The sequence below is a fragment of the Eptesicus fuscus genome, chromosome 11, assembly GCF_027574615.1.
Source record: "Eptesicus fuscus isolate TK198812 chromosome 11, DD_ASM_mEF_20220401, whole genome shotgun sequence".
NCBI classification, from domain to species: domain Eukaryota; kingdom Metazoa; phylum Chordata; class Mammalia; order Chiroptera; family Vespertilionidae; genus Eptesicus; species Eptesicus fuscus.
The window spans coordinates 7,316,803-7,332,804 of record NC_072483.1 but is presented as its reverse complement, the minus strand read 5'-3'; the positions used below and the strand labels follow the sequence as shown (position 1 = coordinate 7,332,804).

Here is a 16,002-nt window from a genome sequence, read left to right as displayed (position 1 = left end):
ATTCCCGCGTCGCTATGGCAACGCGGGAATGTTCCCGCCCACCAAGGCTCCCAGTGGCCAGGGGGCGTTCTGGGGTCCCCGCGGCTCAGGACCTAAGCGATCCGCCTGGGTCCGGAGGATGTTTATGGGACCCAGGCTGCTCAGGACCTAAGCGCAGGCCTACAGGCTCTGAGCGGCCTGGGTCCGGAGGACGTTTACAGGACTCAGGCTGCTCAGCACCTGCATATGCAAATTAACCGCCATCTTGTTCATTCTGATTGGCTGTGGGTGTAGCGAAGGTGCGGTCAATTTGCATGTTTGGGTATTATTAGGTTAGATATTTTCTTTATCCATTCATCCACTGATGGATACTCAGGTTATTTCCATTCTTGGCTTTTGTAAATAGTGCTTCTTTTCACTGCTTTTTGAAAGTTTCTTGTAGGTCTAATATTTTCCAAAAATAGAAAATTTTAAAAGTATATATGGTCATGATTCCACTAGGACCAGTCAAAGCACTGTTTTACATACATTAATCTTAAAGATTTTTATTTGTTTGTTGTAATTAAAGTACAAAATGAGTTGCTTATCAAGTTGATTGTTTTAGGAGACCAAGACCTGGTCTCCTAAAGCAGTCATTATTAAATGTGGGGTATCGTTACACTCTTCTTTATGCTGACAAATAAGTTATGGATATTGTTGCAATGTTATGAAGAAAGTAGTATTGCACATTGACTCAGATGTGGGCTCTAACGTCAGACTATCCAATTAGAATCCTGCCTCTTACACTTTCTAGTTATGTAATCTCGGGTAAGGTTCGTCCTCTCTCAGGCAGTTTCCCGAGCTGCAGAATGGGTACAGTCAGAGCTATCACATAGTACTTACAGCATGACTAAACGCGGCAATGATCTGAAGCACGTAACAGTCCGTGACACATAATGAGTGCGTAATAAATGTTAGCTGTTAGTAAACATTAGCTACCATGTATTCATCAGCCTCATTGTTGGCGCCACGTTCTCACCCCAGCTGTTTTTCTTTTTGTTTCGACATTTAATTTATCATTTCTTTTATTACATGTATCCTTATCTAAATTTTAGCTTTCCTAAACAAGGCAAAGTATAAGTAAGTGTTAAAAATAAAAAGAACAAGTGAAACCTTCCTAACACACGGGTCCTCAAAGGTTTAAACGCACCCTTAGAATGCGCGGCCAGCTGCCACTCTGTTCAGGTAATTGATCAGCAGCAGTGCACAGCTGAGAAATTCCCATCAGCACCAACGATGTGCGGCCTCTGTCCCAGGACACGGGCTGACAAGGCCCACAGGAAGGCATGCACCTTGGCCCCACATGTAAAATAAGTTCATTTTCTACAGATCTCCTTATCAGTTGGCCCAATAACTACATCACAGCTTCACCATCGTCCTTGTACTGCCCACAGGCTGCATGCGAGGCACTGCTGGCGCCTTATGCACACTGGCTCGCTGAGTCCTCATACTAATGCCATGTAATGGCAATCATCGCACCCCTCACAGAGGAGGGAAATTACCTGCTCAAAAGTCTAAGTGGCAGTCAGAGCCCGCCAGCCACGGTCTCCGGCGCCAGCTACGGCGCTGCCGCTGTCACTATGGCCCATTACAAAGCCACCGACTCGAAGTGCGAGCAGTTCCGGAGGTACTTGGACAAGTCAGGAGTGCTGGACACGCTGACCACGGTACTGGTAGCCTTATATGAAGAACCAGAGAAACCTAAGAGTGCTTTGGATTTTTTAAAGCATCACTTGGGAGCTGCTACCCCAGAAAATCCAGAAATAGAGCTGCTTCGTCTGGAATTGGCAGAAATGAAAGAGAAATATGAAGCTATTGTAGAAGAAAATAAAAAACTGAAAGCAAGGCTTGCTCAGTATGAACCATCTCAGGAGAAGCATGCTGAATAGGACTCTTCTCAGTTGAAAAGACTCTGAAAAATGTTTTGTAAGACTTGAATAGTTTGTATAGTATATAATCTTTTCTGAACAGATGCTATAGAACTTATATATATGTTAAATTCACCTATCACATTTTTACTGTTATAAACACATATTCTTATAATCACCAATAAAAACTCAATATAAAAAAAAAGTCTAAGTGGCAGAGCCAGGAGAGGAATCAGACTGATCATACTCAAATCTGAATTATTTCCAATAGACTCTGCTGCCCTTGCATATGCGTAAACACGCATGTAGAAAAAATGCCATTAACTACATATATCAAGGACACTATTTTATTCGACAATACACATAAATTTCCTTGAAGTAACTTTTCCTGCAGTTTTTGTTGTTTGCTTTTGGTTAGTACTGCTCACTACAGCTTTTCCACTTACAAGAGAGGCAACTGTCTTTTAAAATTATACCAGAAAATGTCCCTCTGTGCAACCAACAGGATAACACTCGGGAAAAACCTGCGGAGGATGGACAACTGCTGAACAGATCCATCACTTGGTGGCAACACCACGCAGGCTGCCAGAAAAAGAATCAGAAGTCACCTAATCTGAACCCAACCATATTTTCTGGGAGATAGGCAAGGGAAATGCGGGGAACCTCCTTTATCTGCCGACACCTTCTCCGGCCCACTTGCCCCGGGGAAGGGCTAACACTGCTCAAGGCTAAGGACAGACTAAATCTTCAGCCTATACAGAGAATGTGCTGCCCAGAAAGCGAGGCACAAAAGAGGAGAGAGGCTTCTCTGAACCCTGTGCAACTCCCTCTTCTTGATTCTTGTGGCTTTATTTAATTCTCTCCATCAAGGCCTCTCAGATATGATGCAATTTAACAGTGAATTATTTCCTATCCTACATTTTGCCCTGTCCTCTCATCTGCCTTACCTGTCCCCCAATTAGACCATTAAGATAATTAGGGTAGAGGCAAAGGAAGCCTTAGGTCAATAGGAACCTACAAATTTCAAATACAAGGCAGCATGGCATGGGCCTTGAGACAACAGTGCCCAGGGATGAAGTGCAGACATACTAGGCTGAGACAGAGCTAGAGTGCCAAGCAGTGAGCACACCCAGTCAGGGCAGAGCTCGGGCCAATCTTTTCCCCTCCGGGTACCCAGCCCGCAGTGCCGTATCTGCCACATCACAGTCCGTGTTTAATTCACTACTGCTGCATGAACACCTGGGGAGAGGGGTGTTCGAGCTCCAGAAACATTACTGACTGGCTCTGTCACCGTGAACAAGGTAATTGGTTTATTTGAGCATCAGTCTCAGCTGTAAAATGAGGAGAGCAATATCTACCTCATATGGTAAATATAAGTTAAAAATGAACGCATACTTAGCACACTTTCTGGTACGTAGTAAATGTCCCATAACCATCTGGGCTATTATTATTATTCCACAATGTTAATACATGTCCACAATGACAGATCCAAAATACTAAAGAATTTTTCAAGTTAAAAGAGTGCACATAGCTATATGTATATATATACATATACATACACACACACACACACACGCACTAGTATAGACACACACACACACTTCTGAACAGAATTTAGAACAGCAACCTACAATCAAACATATTAATACTTTTGCAGTGAAATACGTCCTAAGCAAATAAATACAGACTATAATAGTCGCACATCAGTTCACTTCAAGTCAAATGACAAGTGAAAAACACTAAGTCTCCAGAGCTTTGGGGATTTTAAAACTGAAGAAAGGGCTGTGGGCTATACTCACAAAAAGCACCCAGTCCCCACTCGGATGTTTGTTCCCACAAAGCCCACGAAATGTGCAGGTGACTGCAGTGTTTGGCCGAATAAAAGTTGTCGAGATTAAGTAGGAAAGCTGCTCAGCATAAGTTTCCCTCATTCCCTCGAGCTGCCACAGCCCAGAAAATGTCACCTTGTTTGTCTGAGAAATAATCTATAAGTTCTCAGCCAACCTGCAGTCATTTCCCCACATCCTTCTGCAACATCTGTCCCAGGCAGGACTCCATGCAAGGCTCCGTGGTGAATTAAAAAACAAACAAAAAAACCTCTGCTTGCAAGTGCTATTCTGAAAAAACTAGTCCATCTTCAAAATCTTGGGTTCCCCTTGGCAGCGCTACTCCTTCCTTCTATCTTCCCACCAAACTCTGGGTACCTCCATCACTGCACACACGATACTGTCACCATTTGCTTCTTTATCAATGCTCACCCCCACCTAGACTCTGAGCTCCTTGAAGACAGGAACCAAGTCTTGATAACAATTGCTAATGTATGGGTGTTTATTATGTGCAGGCATGTGATAAGGTTATGGCCTACACTCTCATTTAGTGCTTACGGTAACTCGATCATGCCAACATCATGGACGAGGAAACTAAAGCCTGGAGAGGTTAAGAAAGCGCATGCCGTGTAGCAGACTCTGTAGGTTATTAGTTAACACCCAGGGCACCTAGGGCCCTGCCTAACCGTCCTAACAGGAGTCTGACACTGTTCACAGACTCCCCCTTTCGCGTGGCCACGTGCTTCACTCAGCGGAGGCCGGCCCCCTTCTTCACACAGGAGGTTAAGCATGACAGTCAAAAGCAATCATGGACGCCATCCATTTCCCAGTGACGCTGGGGAGGCACGCGAAGCCATTCTGCGACGTAAAATCTGCCGGGAGCTTCTGAGAAAGATTCCTCCCAGGTGAAGACACAGCAGACACCCTTCTTCCCTGACACTGTGGACTTCTTAAATTCTTAGAGGAAATGAAGCTACTAATAGTAACTAAGTCAACTGAGTCCGTTTTTGGTTCCTCAGCCAGAAGCATGCCAACTCGTACACAGAAAGAGAGGTGTGGCTGTGCTTCCCACATGCCAGGTGACCGCAGAGCCCTCAACAGTGTAACGACTCGAGTCTGACCTCTCAACGCTGTGACTCTCCCACCTTCCAGCACCAATGCCACGCAGGTAAGGAGCACCTGTTAACTTCAACTAAGTGAATAAACAGATGGATGAAGTAGAATTTAAGCCCAGCTTTTAAATAAATTTTATATCCAGTTGTAGGTGAAATATCAGATTCCTATGTAACACCCTTAATAAGTATAAAGTCTGCTGACTCTTAGACAAGACCAAGGTTTATGTATTTGGAAAACAGTGTATAACATACTCAAGTAAACAAAGGAATACTAGTTTCCAAGTGCAAATAAATCTCCGAAGACTGGGTCAATGAAAAAAGCACAAAAGATTCTGCTTCTGTAAGCCCCTTTCACAATGTCTACAGCACCTACTGGCAACACAACCTTGACCCAAAGGCGCCACCCTCTTGTCCAACTAAAAGCCAACCTGCAGTCATTTCCCCACAGGGGACGGGGGAGGCAGAGAGAGTGAGACACCCTTCTGCACTTCAAGTCCAGTCCAGTTTTTATTCATGAAAACTCAGTCCTTGGTATATGTGGTCAACCTTCACAACTCAGCTGGTCAGAGGACCCTGCCTGCCCCTTCCATCAGGCAAGGGCACGGAAAGCTTTGGTTTTTAGAACTGAAGTATAAGCTCCAGGCCATCACACAGAACAGTCCCCAAGAAAATCAGGAAGACATTCCTCATTCAGGAAGGGCCACTCAGCAAGATATCATGACCCACCCGGTGCAGGACACAACATTCACTTCTACCCTAAGGCTTGTAAACTTTCCAACATAAGACCTTCTCTTTACCGGTTCACTTGGCCTTCTCTCAAAGTGCTGAAAGATAACAGTTTTTTATGTCAAACAAAAATCAAAGGAAACTCTACTTCTTCTAGAATGAAATGTCTAAGAGCCAAAACCTGACCAGGTGTCTTACTGGAAGCCAAGGAATCATGCTGATGGCTCACAAAGGATTATTTTCCTAAAGACCAATTTGGCAGCTGGAGTGCCTTCTAATGCACAGCTTACCTTGTAATTGCTAGAGTTCACCCAAGAGGTAGCGAGTCCATCCACAAGTTTATCTAACATGGTCTGGTCATGCTCAAGGTCAGCAGACTTCTGTTTGTCTGAGAAATAGTCTATGAGTTCTTGGCCAACCTGCAGTCGTTTCCCCACATCCTTCTGCAACACCTGTGCCAGGCAGGACTCCATGCGAGGCTCCATGGTGAATTAAAATCGAGATGCAGCAAAAGCTAGAGGGCAGTCAGGGTGACACCCTCCCAGTTAATGTACCCGGGAGGTTGCCTCTTTGTTCGCTGAAGGTTACTAAGAGCCTGTGTTTCAAAGATGCAATCCGGGGAATGGCAACAATGCACCATGTGTGTCTGAAGAGCAGCTGGCAGGATATTAAAAGTTCAATTTAAATAACTAGTAGAAGATACAGGAGTGAATGGCAGAGTGAAGTTCTGGTACTGGGTCTGAAATGCTTCATAATTCAGCAGTCCATTCTGAAAAGTAAGAAAACGACAAATCAGCACAGATAATGTAACACTCAAACGTTATAAACACTGAATCAAAGACAAAGTTCATGCTGCAGAATCATCTATAATCACAAGTGGAAATGAGAATCAGGAATGCTCGGCAACCATATCACAATAACATAATCATTATTTTTTTAAGATTTTTAATTGACTTTTTAGAGAGAACAGGAGAGGGAGAGAGAGAGAAACATCCATTAAGAGCGAAGCATGGATCGGCTTCCTCCCGCACACTCCCTACGAGGGATCAAGCCCACAACTAGGGCATGTGCCCCCATCAGGAATCTAACCAGCGACGTTCACCCAACCAACCAAGCACACGGGCCAGGGCCACGATTATTACTGTAATCAGGAAGAACACTGAAGGCCCAAGCAGAGACAACGGGCTACACAGTTGGTGGGTTGAGGTTTGTCACAATTTCCCAGCTTAAAAATGCACCAGTCAAAAGCACTCTCTGCTTTAGCTGGCATATTTGTAGCTTAAATTTTGCTTCCCACCAAAAACTTAACACCATTCTGTGTCTGAAGCTTACTGCCTTCCTCAGTTTTCTAAAACACCAAGGGCTGGATATGGGGCGGGCTCCATAGAAACGCCATTGACCGAAGTGGTCAGTGTGGTAGCACTGGAAGTCAAAGCCTGTACCTCCATCAGACGGCTTGCCTAGCCGCTTTACAACAGTCGAGCGGTAGCCTTTACCACATCCTCTCCACAACAAAGAGAGTAATGAAGGAAAGAAGGAAACCGGCTCATATTCTGATCAGTTATTGACATGGAGCTCTCCACTGGCAGACAGTCACTCCACATGGGCCTGGTACTGTTATAAAAGCAGGAGACCTCAAAATCATGTTTGGGGTAGGGCAAAACACATGATACAGGAAAAGTACCACAATCCTTTTCATTAAGTGAACAAGCTACCATTTAATCTACAGCTGCTGAAGCAATTGTACACACTTCCTGCGTCAATTCCTTTCCTTCCCACCTAAGAAGACCCGCAGAAAGCCTACCTTCCAGATGCAGCCCCCCGACACTGCTGAAGAGAGGCTTCTGCACAGCAACCCTGCAGCCCAACTCTCAGGGCCCCAGCAGGGAAAGCTGAACTATTACATCAAGTGAGCTCAAAGGCTGTGCATGGCAGCTCTTCCACTCCGCACAGTAATCCTTTCCCTAGCATCACCCAACCTCATCGCCTCTCTCAGTACACGAAGCTCAATGGTCTTTCCCAGTTCCAGAATCAGAGATTTTTTTTTTAAATATATTTTACTGATTTTTTACAGAGAGGAAGGGAGAGTGATAGAGAGTCAGAAACATTGATGAGAGAGAAACATCGATCAGCTGCCTCCTGCACACCCCCCTACTGGGGATGTGCCCGCAACGAAGGTACATGCCCTTGACCGGAATCGAACCTGGGACCCTTGAGTCCGCAGGCTGATGCTCTATCCACTGAGCCAAACCGGTTAGGCGAATCAGAGATCTTTTATACCAACAGGAATCATGTAAGTCAGTAAGGAAAATGCTCCCTTGAAGCCCCAGGTGTGTGTGTTTGCCCGACGCCTGCTTTACTGCTTCTAACAATGAAGCAGGCTGGGGACGGGGAATAAAACTCACCATCTCACTGGGCAAGCCTTCCTTAAAGGGAGGAGGCATCTGCTTTCCAGTCATTTCCACACCCTGGAAATAGTCCCTCCCTCACAAGAAGGATCTTAGAACCATAAAAGCAGCTATTACCCTTCTTTCCAATTTTGAGTTCAAACAAAATATCTCCAGTTCCTTAATAGCTCATAAGTTGGACTAAAGAAGGTATCCGTGATACAGGAAACAGGAGAAACCAACAGAACCTTCTCTTTCTAGGCCCAATATTAGCCCAAGAAGCAGATCAAACAAGGTTGGGCTTGTGAAATGGCCACAAATTCTTTGCTACTCCTCCCCCACCGAGGCGTAGTCTGCCACGCCCACAGTGACTCTAGAACTGGTCCCGAGACTTGCTGTGGCCAGTTGGAAATCAGCAACTGCAAAGCAAGCAGAGGTTTGACAGCAAGCACTGGAGCCCCCTCAGAATGCCGCCTGAGACTACCATGCTGCCAGGGAGCTGCTCTAGCATCCAGAACGTGAGAGGCCATGTTCCCCAGCCCACCTCCAGCAGCTACGGTCAGGCCTGAGCGAGGCCAGTTGGGACCAGGCAGCCATTCATCGGACTGCAGCTACGCACACCACTCTGAGGAGACCAGCAGAAAAGCCACCCAGTCAAACCACACAAGAGATAACGGAGCCACTCCTTCCTCCCCTAAACATCTACCTGTCATTCTCAATGGGAAGAATCCCATGTCCTTTACTCCTTCAAGGAGCCTAAAATCAACCGGCACTAACCAATAATGATGCTAACACCATTTTAAAGTATCTACCTCAGGTGTCAGCTCCATGCTGGACAATGTATACATACCATCTCTAATTCTCCAACCAACTCGATAAGTACGTACTGATCCCTATTTTACAGATGAAGGAACTGAGGCAAAGGTAAGTGACTTTCCAAGACCCCATGCCCAGTGAGTTTCCTCTCCCCACCTTCAAACCTTTGCTGTTACAAGCCTGGCCTACAAGCCTGGCCTAGTTCCGTGCTGACTCAGAGAAAGGAGGTCAGACTTCGTGCCTGCCTGGGAAGAACAGGGCAAGAGAGCCAAGCCTCCATTCCAGGGAGAAAAATGAACCCGCTCAGTCCAGTCCTTATAAAATATATATAATATAAAAGCTCTCCGTTAGATTTCTAGCACTCAAAAACTGGCCCCAAATTCCCACGAACCACATGCACAGAATGAAAGTCCTGAAAGCCCTAGGCCAGTGATGGCGAACCTCTGACACGCGTGTCAGTGCCACTTCTGATGACACGCGGCCGCTGAGGTGGCCGCATGCCAAGGATGAAACATTTATGTTATTTAAACTATAAATATCGCGAAATAATGTTTTTTCCTCAAAGGGACACACTGCCGGAGTTATGCTCAGTTTTTTGGTGAAGTTTGAAACACCGAGCTCAAAAGGTTGCCCATCACTGCTAGGCACTGCGTAGACTGGGGCCCCTATTTCCTCTTTTTCTTAATTTAAAAAAAAAAAAGGAACAGACAATCCTCTCTTATTCTTACTAAACTGGATTTTTGGTACCTTTTTCCCATGCTTTCGAGCATGTTCTCCATCTCAGGTATTCAGGGACTATCACGATACCGAATTCACAGGGTACAAGAGTACAAGACCTCCTTCCCACTGCTGCCCAGCCATCCGGTTTCCCTGCCTAAGAACAAATAAAGGCCCTTTTCTGTGTCTTTTCACAGACATTTTTAGATACATGAGCAAATAATTATGCATTCTCCTCTCGCAACCTCCCCACCCCAGGAAGAAGTTTCTAAGCATTTACAATTGAATCATAAAGAGAGATAGAAAGCAAACTGACAAAACATATAGGCAAAACTTCATGTAGCAACAAAATTACATAAAGACTTTTTATTTTAAGTAATTCAGAAAACTTAGAAAATAAACAAGAGAGGATTTGGAGGACTCAGAAAAGGAGGTGCAGGAAGATTTCGAAGATGACCCAGGAGGAAGAAGTAAAAATCTTTACCTTCCACCCACATCCTGCCCAGGTCCCCTACCAGGACATCCTGCCTGGGTTCCCTATAGGACATCCGGCCTGGGTTCTCTACTATGGAAGAGTGCAAAAAGGAAACTGAGGTCTGAAGTTCACCTGGAACCAGGAACCACAGCAGTTACCTATGGGTGAGCTAAATAAAAATGAGGTATGTTGTGTGTAAGGCATTACTGGAAGGCCCTGGGACACAAAAACAAACAGGACACAGCCAGGGCCCAAGGTGAGCTTCCAGACTAGTTCGTTCACGGGTGGGGTCCCTTGGTCTAGCCAGCAACCAGGGCTGATGGGGCTGATTGGTGCTAGCTGGCTGGGGGAGGGACCACGGGAGGTTGGCTGTGGGAGCGCACTGACCACCAGGGGGCAGATCCTGCATTGAGCATCTGCCCCCTGGTGGTCAGTGCACGTCATAGCTACCGGCCAGCCGGCTGGTTGGCCAGTCGTTTGGTCGCTTAGGCTTTTATACACACACACACACACACACACACACACACACACACACACAGACACAGACTAGAGGCCCGGTGCACGAAATCTGTGCTGGGGCCTTCCTTCGTTCCACACTGCCCCTTGGTGGTCAGCGCACTTCATAGCGAACGTTCGAACTCCAGAGGAGACGATTTGCATATTAGCCTTTTATTATATAGGATTAGAACCTAAACCTTTTTAGATTTAGAGCCTAAACCAGAACAATAGCCCAACTCTGCTGCAGGCTAAGAGGCAGAAGTTAAAAAGTACCATCTTCAACAAGAATAAGACAGTCTAATGTCATGAAGAGCAATAAGGTTGAGAATCCTGCCCTCTAGTCTTGACTGCCACCTCGGCGTTGCACTCTGGGGAATACTGGCTCCATATACACTAACCAAGAGTTAAGGCTGGGAAGAGGTTGCAGAAGGTATCTCTAGCCCGACTCATCATAACCACTCTGTGGCACTCAGGCACACAACTATCTAATATTTTAGATAAGGCGGCGAAGGGGGAGAACAGAACCAACCGCAAGCTCTGCAACTTCTTAGTCTACTGTAGACTTCTCCGTGAGTTATAAGTTAAAAGTAGGACCATTTTTATTTGGTGGCTTAAAAAGGTTTTTCTCATAAGTCTGTGGGTTGGTTGGGCTCAAATGGGAGCTTCTGCTAATCTTCCTTAGGACATTTATGCAGCTGTCATCTGCCAGCTTGATGAGGGCTGAAGACTTTACAGTGGCATCGTTCACATGTCTGAGGCATTGATATGGCTGCTGGCTGGAGGACATCCTGCCACGCATGATCTCTAACCATGTGGGAGTACAGCGCATGTTCACTACATAGCGGGTGGAGCACTCCAAAACAGCAAAGTGGGAAGCTGCCAAGACTGTCAAGGCCTAGGATCCACAACTTGTAAATCACGCCTGCTACATTCTATTGGTCGAGGCAAGTCACTCATCATATATCACACCTCACTGAAGAAGTTACAAAAGAAATAACTGTAGTTTTTCACAACGGGTTTGCCAACAGAACACAGGTGTCATGAAAACCACCAACTCAAACCCAAAATGGGACAAGACTCATATCAACATCACTGTCATTAGACACGTACATTCCAGCAAGTCTACCACTACTGGCCATCTGATCTACAAATGTGGTGGGATCGACAAAAGAACCACTGAAAAATCGGAGGAGGCTGTGGAGATTCGGAAGGCCTCCTTCAAGTATGCCGGGGTCTTGGATAAACTGAAAGCTGAACGTGAGCGAGGTATCACCATTGATATCTCCTGTGGAAATTCGAGGCCAGCAATATGTGAACATCACTGATGGCCCAGGACACAGAGACTTCATCAAAACATGGTTACAGGCCCATCTCAGGCTGCCTGTGCTGTCCTGATTGCTGCTGCTGGTGTTGATGAATTTGAAGCAGGCATCTCCAAGAATGGGCAGACCGGTGAGCATGCCCTTCCGGCTTACATAGTGGGTGTGAAACAAATGATTGTTGATGTTAACAAAATGGATCCCACTGAGCTGCCCTACAGCGAGAAAAGGTAAAAGGAAATTGTTAAAGAAGTCAGCACCTACATTGAGAAAACTGGCTACAATTCTCACACAGTAGCATTTGTGCCAATTTCTCATTGGAATGACGACAACGTGCTGGAGCCAAGTATTAACATGCTTGGTTCAAGGGATGGAAAGTCACCCATAAAGATGGCAATGCCAGTGGGACCACACTGCTTGAAGCTCTGGATTGCATCCTGCCACCAACTCATCCCACTGACAAGGCCCTGCGTCTGCCCCTCCAGGATGTCTACCAAATTGGTGGTATTGGTACTGTCCCTGTAGGCCGAGTGGAGACTGGTGTTCTCAAACCCGGCACCTCTGCTCCAGTCAATGTTACAACTGAAGTAAAGTCTGCTGAAATGCACCGTGAAGCACTGAGTGAACAAACTCAGTTTGAACTCCAAGAACTTGTCTGTCAAAGATGTTCGCCGAGGCAATGTGGCTGGTGACAGCAAAAATGACCCACCAATGGAAGCAGCTGGCTTCACACCTGAGATGGCTATCCTGAACCATCCAGGCCAGATATGCACCGGTGCTGGACTGTCACACAGCTCATGTTGCTTGCAAATTTGCTGAGCTGAAGAAGAAGATTGATCGTCATTCTGGGGAAAAGCTGGAAGATGGATGGCCCTAAGTTTTTGAAATCTGGTGATGCTGCCCTTATCGATATGGTTCCTGGCAAGTCCATATGTGTTGAGAGCTTCTCTGACTACCCTATTCTGAGCCGTTTTACTGTTCGTGACATGAGAAAGTTGCTGTGGACAGCAAGAAGGCAGCTGGAGCTGGCAAAGCCACCAAGTCTGCCCAGAAAGCTCAGAAGGATGAATGACATCATCCCCACACCAGCCACCCCCATCTTACTCAGTGGTGGGAGAACGGTCTTAGAACTGTTTGTCTCAATTGGCCATTTAAGTTTAAGAGTAAAAGGCTGGCTAATGATTGCGATCACGGTAAAACCTTCAGAAGGAAAGGAGATTGTCTTGTGGACCATTTGGTTCTTTTGTGTGTGTGGCAGTTTTTAAGTTATTCGTTTCTAAAATCAGTACTTTTTAATTAAAACAACTTAACCAAATACCTGTGTCACAGATTGTTCAGACCCATTATTAAAAGGAAAAAAAATGTTTTAAAGAAGTAACTATAGTCTATGACTTAACGTGAAAGTGCTTCCAACTTTCTTGGAAACAACATGCAGAAAGCTTGTCAATATAAGAACTCAACACAAACACAGGGTGCCGATTCCACAGGAAGAATGTTGCACCTGAGAGGAGAGAAAATGGCGACGGAATAGAGTCGGGTTTGGAGTCTGTTCCTGGGGCGGAGAGTCGGAGCAGCAGAGGCTCGCAGAGGGAGTGTATGTGGGCAAGCCAAGGGACAGCTAAACTCCAGGAGAAGGCGGGGGAGTGCTGGGCAGTGTTCCTCTGACCGCGCAGCACCCACAGGGGCTGGGTCCCCTCCTGGAGCTGCGGGCTCGCCGGGCGCCTCGCCATCTTGCAAGGAAAGGAGGATTTTAGTGGAAACCTGACTTTCCGCGACAACTGCAAACACTGAGCTGCGGGGAGCACCAGACCACCGGTCCCCTATCAGCGCAAACATTCAGATTCAAAGAAACTCTTCACTGCACCACGGAAAGGTCAGATTTCGCCTGAAATGAGGGGCGGTTTCTAATCCCCGCGGTGGGTGAGGGAAGCGCTGGGTGAGGGAAGCGCGGCAGCCGCAGGACCTGCAGGAGCCGGGAGGTCTGTGCCTAGAAAAATCAGCAGCAGTTGGAACTGCCTGATCCGTGAATGAAGAGGGGGGTCTTCTGAGCTGCTAACAGAAGTGACCTCTTGAAAGCAACTCATTTTAATCTGACGAGGAGGGTCAGACTAAGAATTTTCAAAGGAGTGCAGGCTCCTTAGTCTGGGGCACAGACCCACGGTCCGCACACCTGGGCTCTTTCCGACTCTGATTGCTAAGCCCAATACATAGAAAAACCCAGGTGGAAACCCTGAAAGACTGCAGGGGGAAGGTGTTTTTTCGGAACCTGGGGACCAGAGCTGCGTGTGACCATCAGAGAGGCAGCTCTGAGGCACACACCTCCACAAACTGGTAGTGAGTGCCATAGAGGGGAAAAAAAAAAAAAGAAAAAAGAGCTAGAGAGGCCCGGAAGTCAATTCAGAAACACTGCCACCCAGGGGCTGAAACGCTAATTGTCTCTGGTGTAATTAAAAATAAATACGAGAAATTAAGACACGGCTGGCTTAAAAAGCAGGACTGGCTTCCAACACTGAGGAGCCCTGGAATGAAGCTGAACTGAAATACCGCCCAGACTGGGAAAAAGGCGTACCAAACAGAATAATAGAGGAAGTGAATGACAGCCGCTACTGCACATTTTAGTCTTCCTATTTTTTAATTTTCAATTCTTTTTTCAATTTTTAAAATTTTTTATTCTCATATTTTTTTATTTTCATTTTTTGCATCTTTTACTTAAGAAACTAATTTTTTTTTCTTTTTCCTCACTCGATTTTCACCTTTTTAATTATTACATTTTTATTTTCAATCAACACTATTATTACTATTATTTTACTTTTTTTTTTTTTTTAATGTCATTTGATTTTCTCTTTCTTTTTTTTTTGGATTAGTGTCCTACATTCGATTTGCATCTTTCCCTTACAATCGCTTTACCCTATCTCAAAGCTAACATGCCATCACTCTCCTCCTAACCTTTCCCATTTTGGTCCCCAGTTTATCTTAACCCTTTCTGGCTTTAGATTTTCCCTACTTTTTCAGTTTACTCCCTGCTAAAACTTCACCCTACTTATATATCTAATTCCCAACCCCCTGCTCCAAATCCATACAAACCTCTCTCTACGCTACCTTAAAAAAATTATTTTTCTCTCGGGCCTTTTGTTGTTGTTTGCTTGAATGTTGATTAGATTGAATTTTTATGCTTTTTTATGAGATAGTTTTGATTATTCTTTTTGTTGGTTTGGTTGGTTCTTTTGTTTGCTTTGTTTTTGTCTGTTTTTTACTTTTGTTTTCTCTTGCCTCACTTGATATTATCTGCTATTGCAGTTTGTATTAATCTCCAGGCTCGTGTTGCTGGAATTTGCTGGGAATAGTGGTTGTTCTAGTGGAGTTTACTCCCCATATATATAGTTTGTTCCCCTTTTCTCTCTTAGTATCATTCTTGTCTCTCTTACTTTTTTTTTCTTTTATTTTTCTTTTCTGTTATTTCTTTTTCTTTTCTTTCTTTCTGCTCTTTTCCCAAGTTCAGATTCACACTCGTTGTTTTTTTTGTTTTGTTTTGTTTTTTTTTTCGTTGTTGTTCTTTCTTTTTACTCTCCCTCTTCCACTCCTATTCCCTAATTTGTCTTTCTCTGGTGGTTACCTTTATTGGAGGTTATTAATATCGTGAATACAATTCTGTTCAGTGCCTTGTCTGTTGTGCCTGGTTGTGTTGTATTTTATACCTTTAAATCAACGCCAGAGAGAGAAATCTATATAACCAGACATCCGGAGAAGAGAGACCATGGGGAGACAAAGAAACAGCCCCCACAGGAAAGAGAAACAGGCATCACCAGAAAAGGAAGTAAACGATTTAGAGGCAAACAACCTATCAGAGAAAGAATTCAGAGAAATGGTCATAGGGTGGCTGAAAAGGATGGAAGACAAATTCGACAATATGAGTAAGAACCAAGAAGAAATGAAGAAGAACCAAGAAGAAATGAAAAATGACATCGCTGCTGTAAAGAACTCAATAGAAAGCATCAAGAGTAGACTAGATGAAGCAGAGGACCGCATAAGTGAGCTAGAAGACAAGATGGAAAAAAATACCCAATTACAACAGCTTCTAGAAACAAAAATTAGAAAGATTGAGGAGAGCGTAAGGGAACTTCGGGACAATACAAAACAAAACAACATCAGGATAATAGGGGTGCCAGAAGGAAAGGAAACTGAGCAAGGAATAGAAAACCTGTTTGAAGAAATAATAACAGAAAACTTCCCTGATATA

At 45.0% G+C, this 16,002-nt stretch overlaps 2 protein-coding genes and 1 pseudogene across 2 annotated transcripts in view; 2 read left to right on the top strand and 1 right to left on the bottom strand.

Annotated features, from left to right (window-relative positions):
• The window catches only part of CLASP1 (cytoplasmic linker associated protein 1), a 254,968-nt gene that overhangs the window by 229,122 nt on the left and 9,844 nt on the right, over window positions 1-16,002 (bottom strand). Inside the window, exon 2 of the mRNA XM_054723340.1 lies at window positions 5,844-6,322. Within this exon, the coding sequence (XP_054579315.1) occupies window positions 5,844-6,038 (195 nt within the window). The 5' untranslated portion in view covers window positions 6,039-6,322. The remainder of the gene's footprint in view (window positions 1-5,843; window positions 6,323-16,002) is intronic.
• On the top strand, window positions 1,548-1,907 carry LOC103287782 (c-Myc-binding protein-like). Its single transcript, XM_054723339.1, has one exon. The coding sequence runs from the start codon at window positions 1,599-1,601 to the stop codon at window positions 1,905-1,907; it is 309 nt and encodes a 102-aa protein (XP_054579314.1). The 5' UTR covers window positions 1,548-1,598.
• On the top strand, window positions 11,487-12,837 carry LOC103287788 (elongation factor 1-alpha 1-like; annotated as a pseudogene).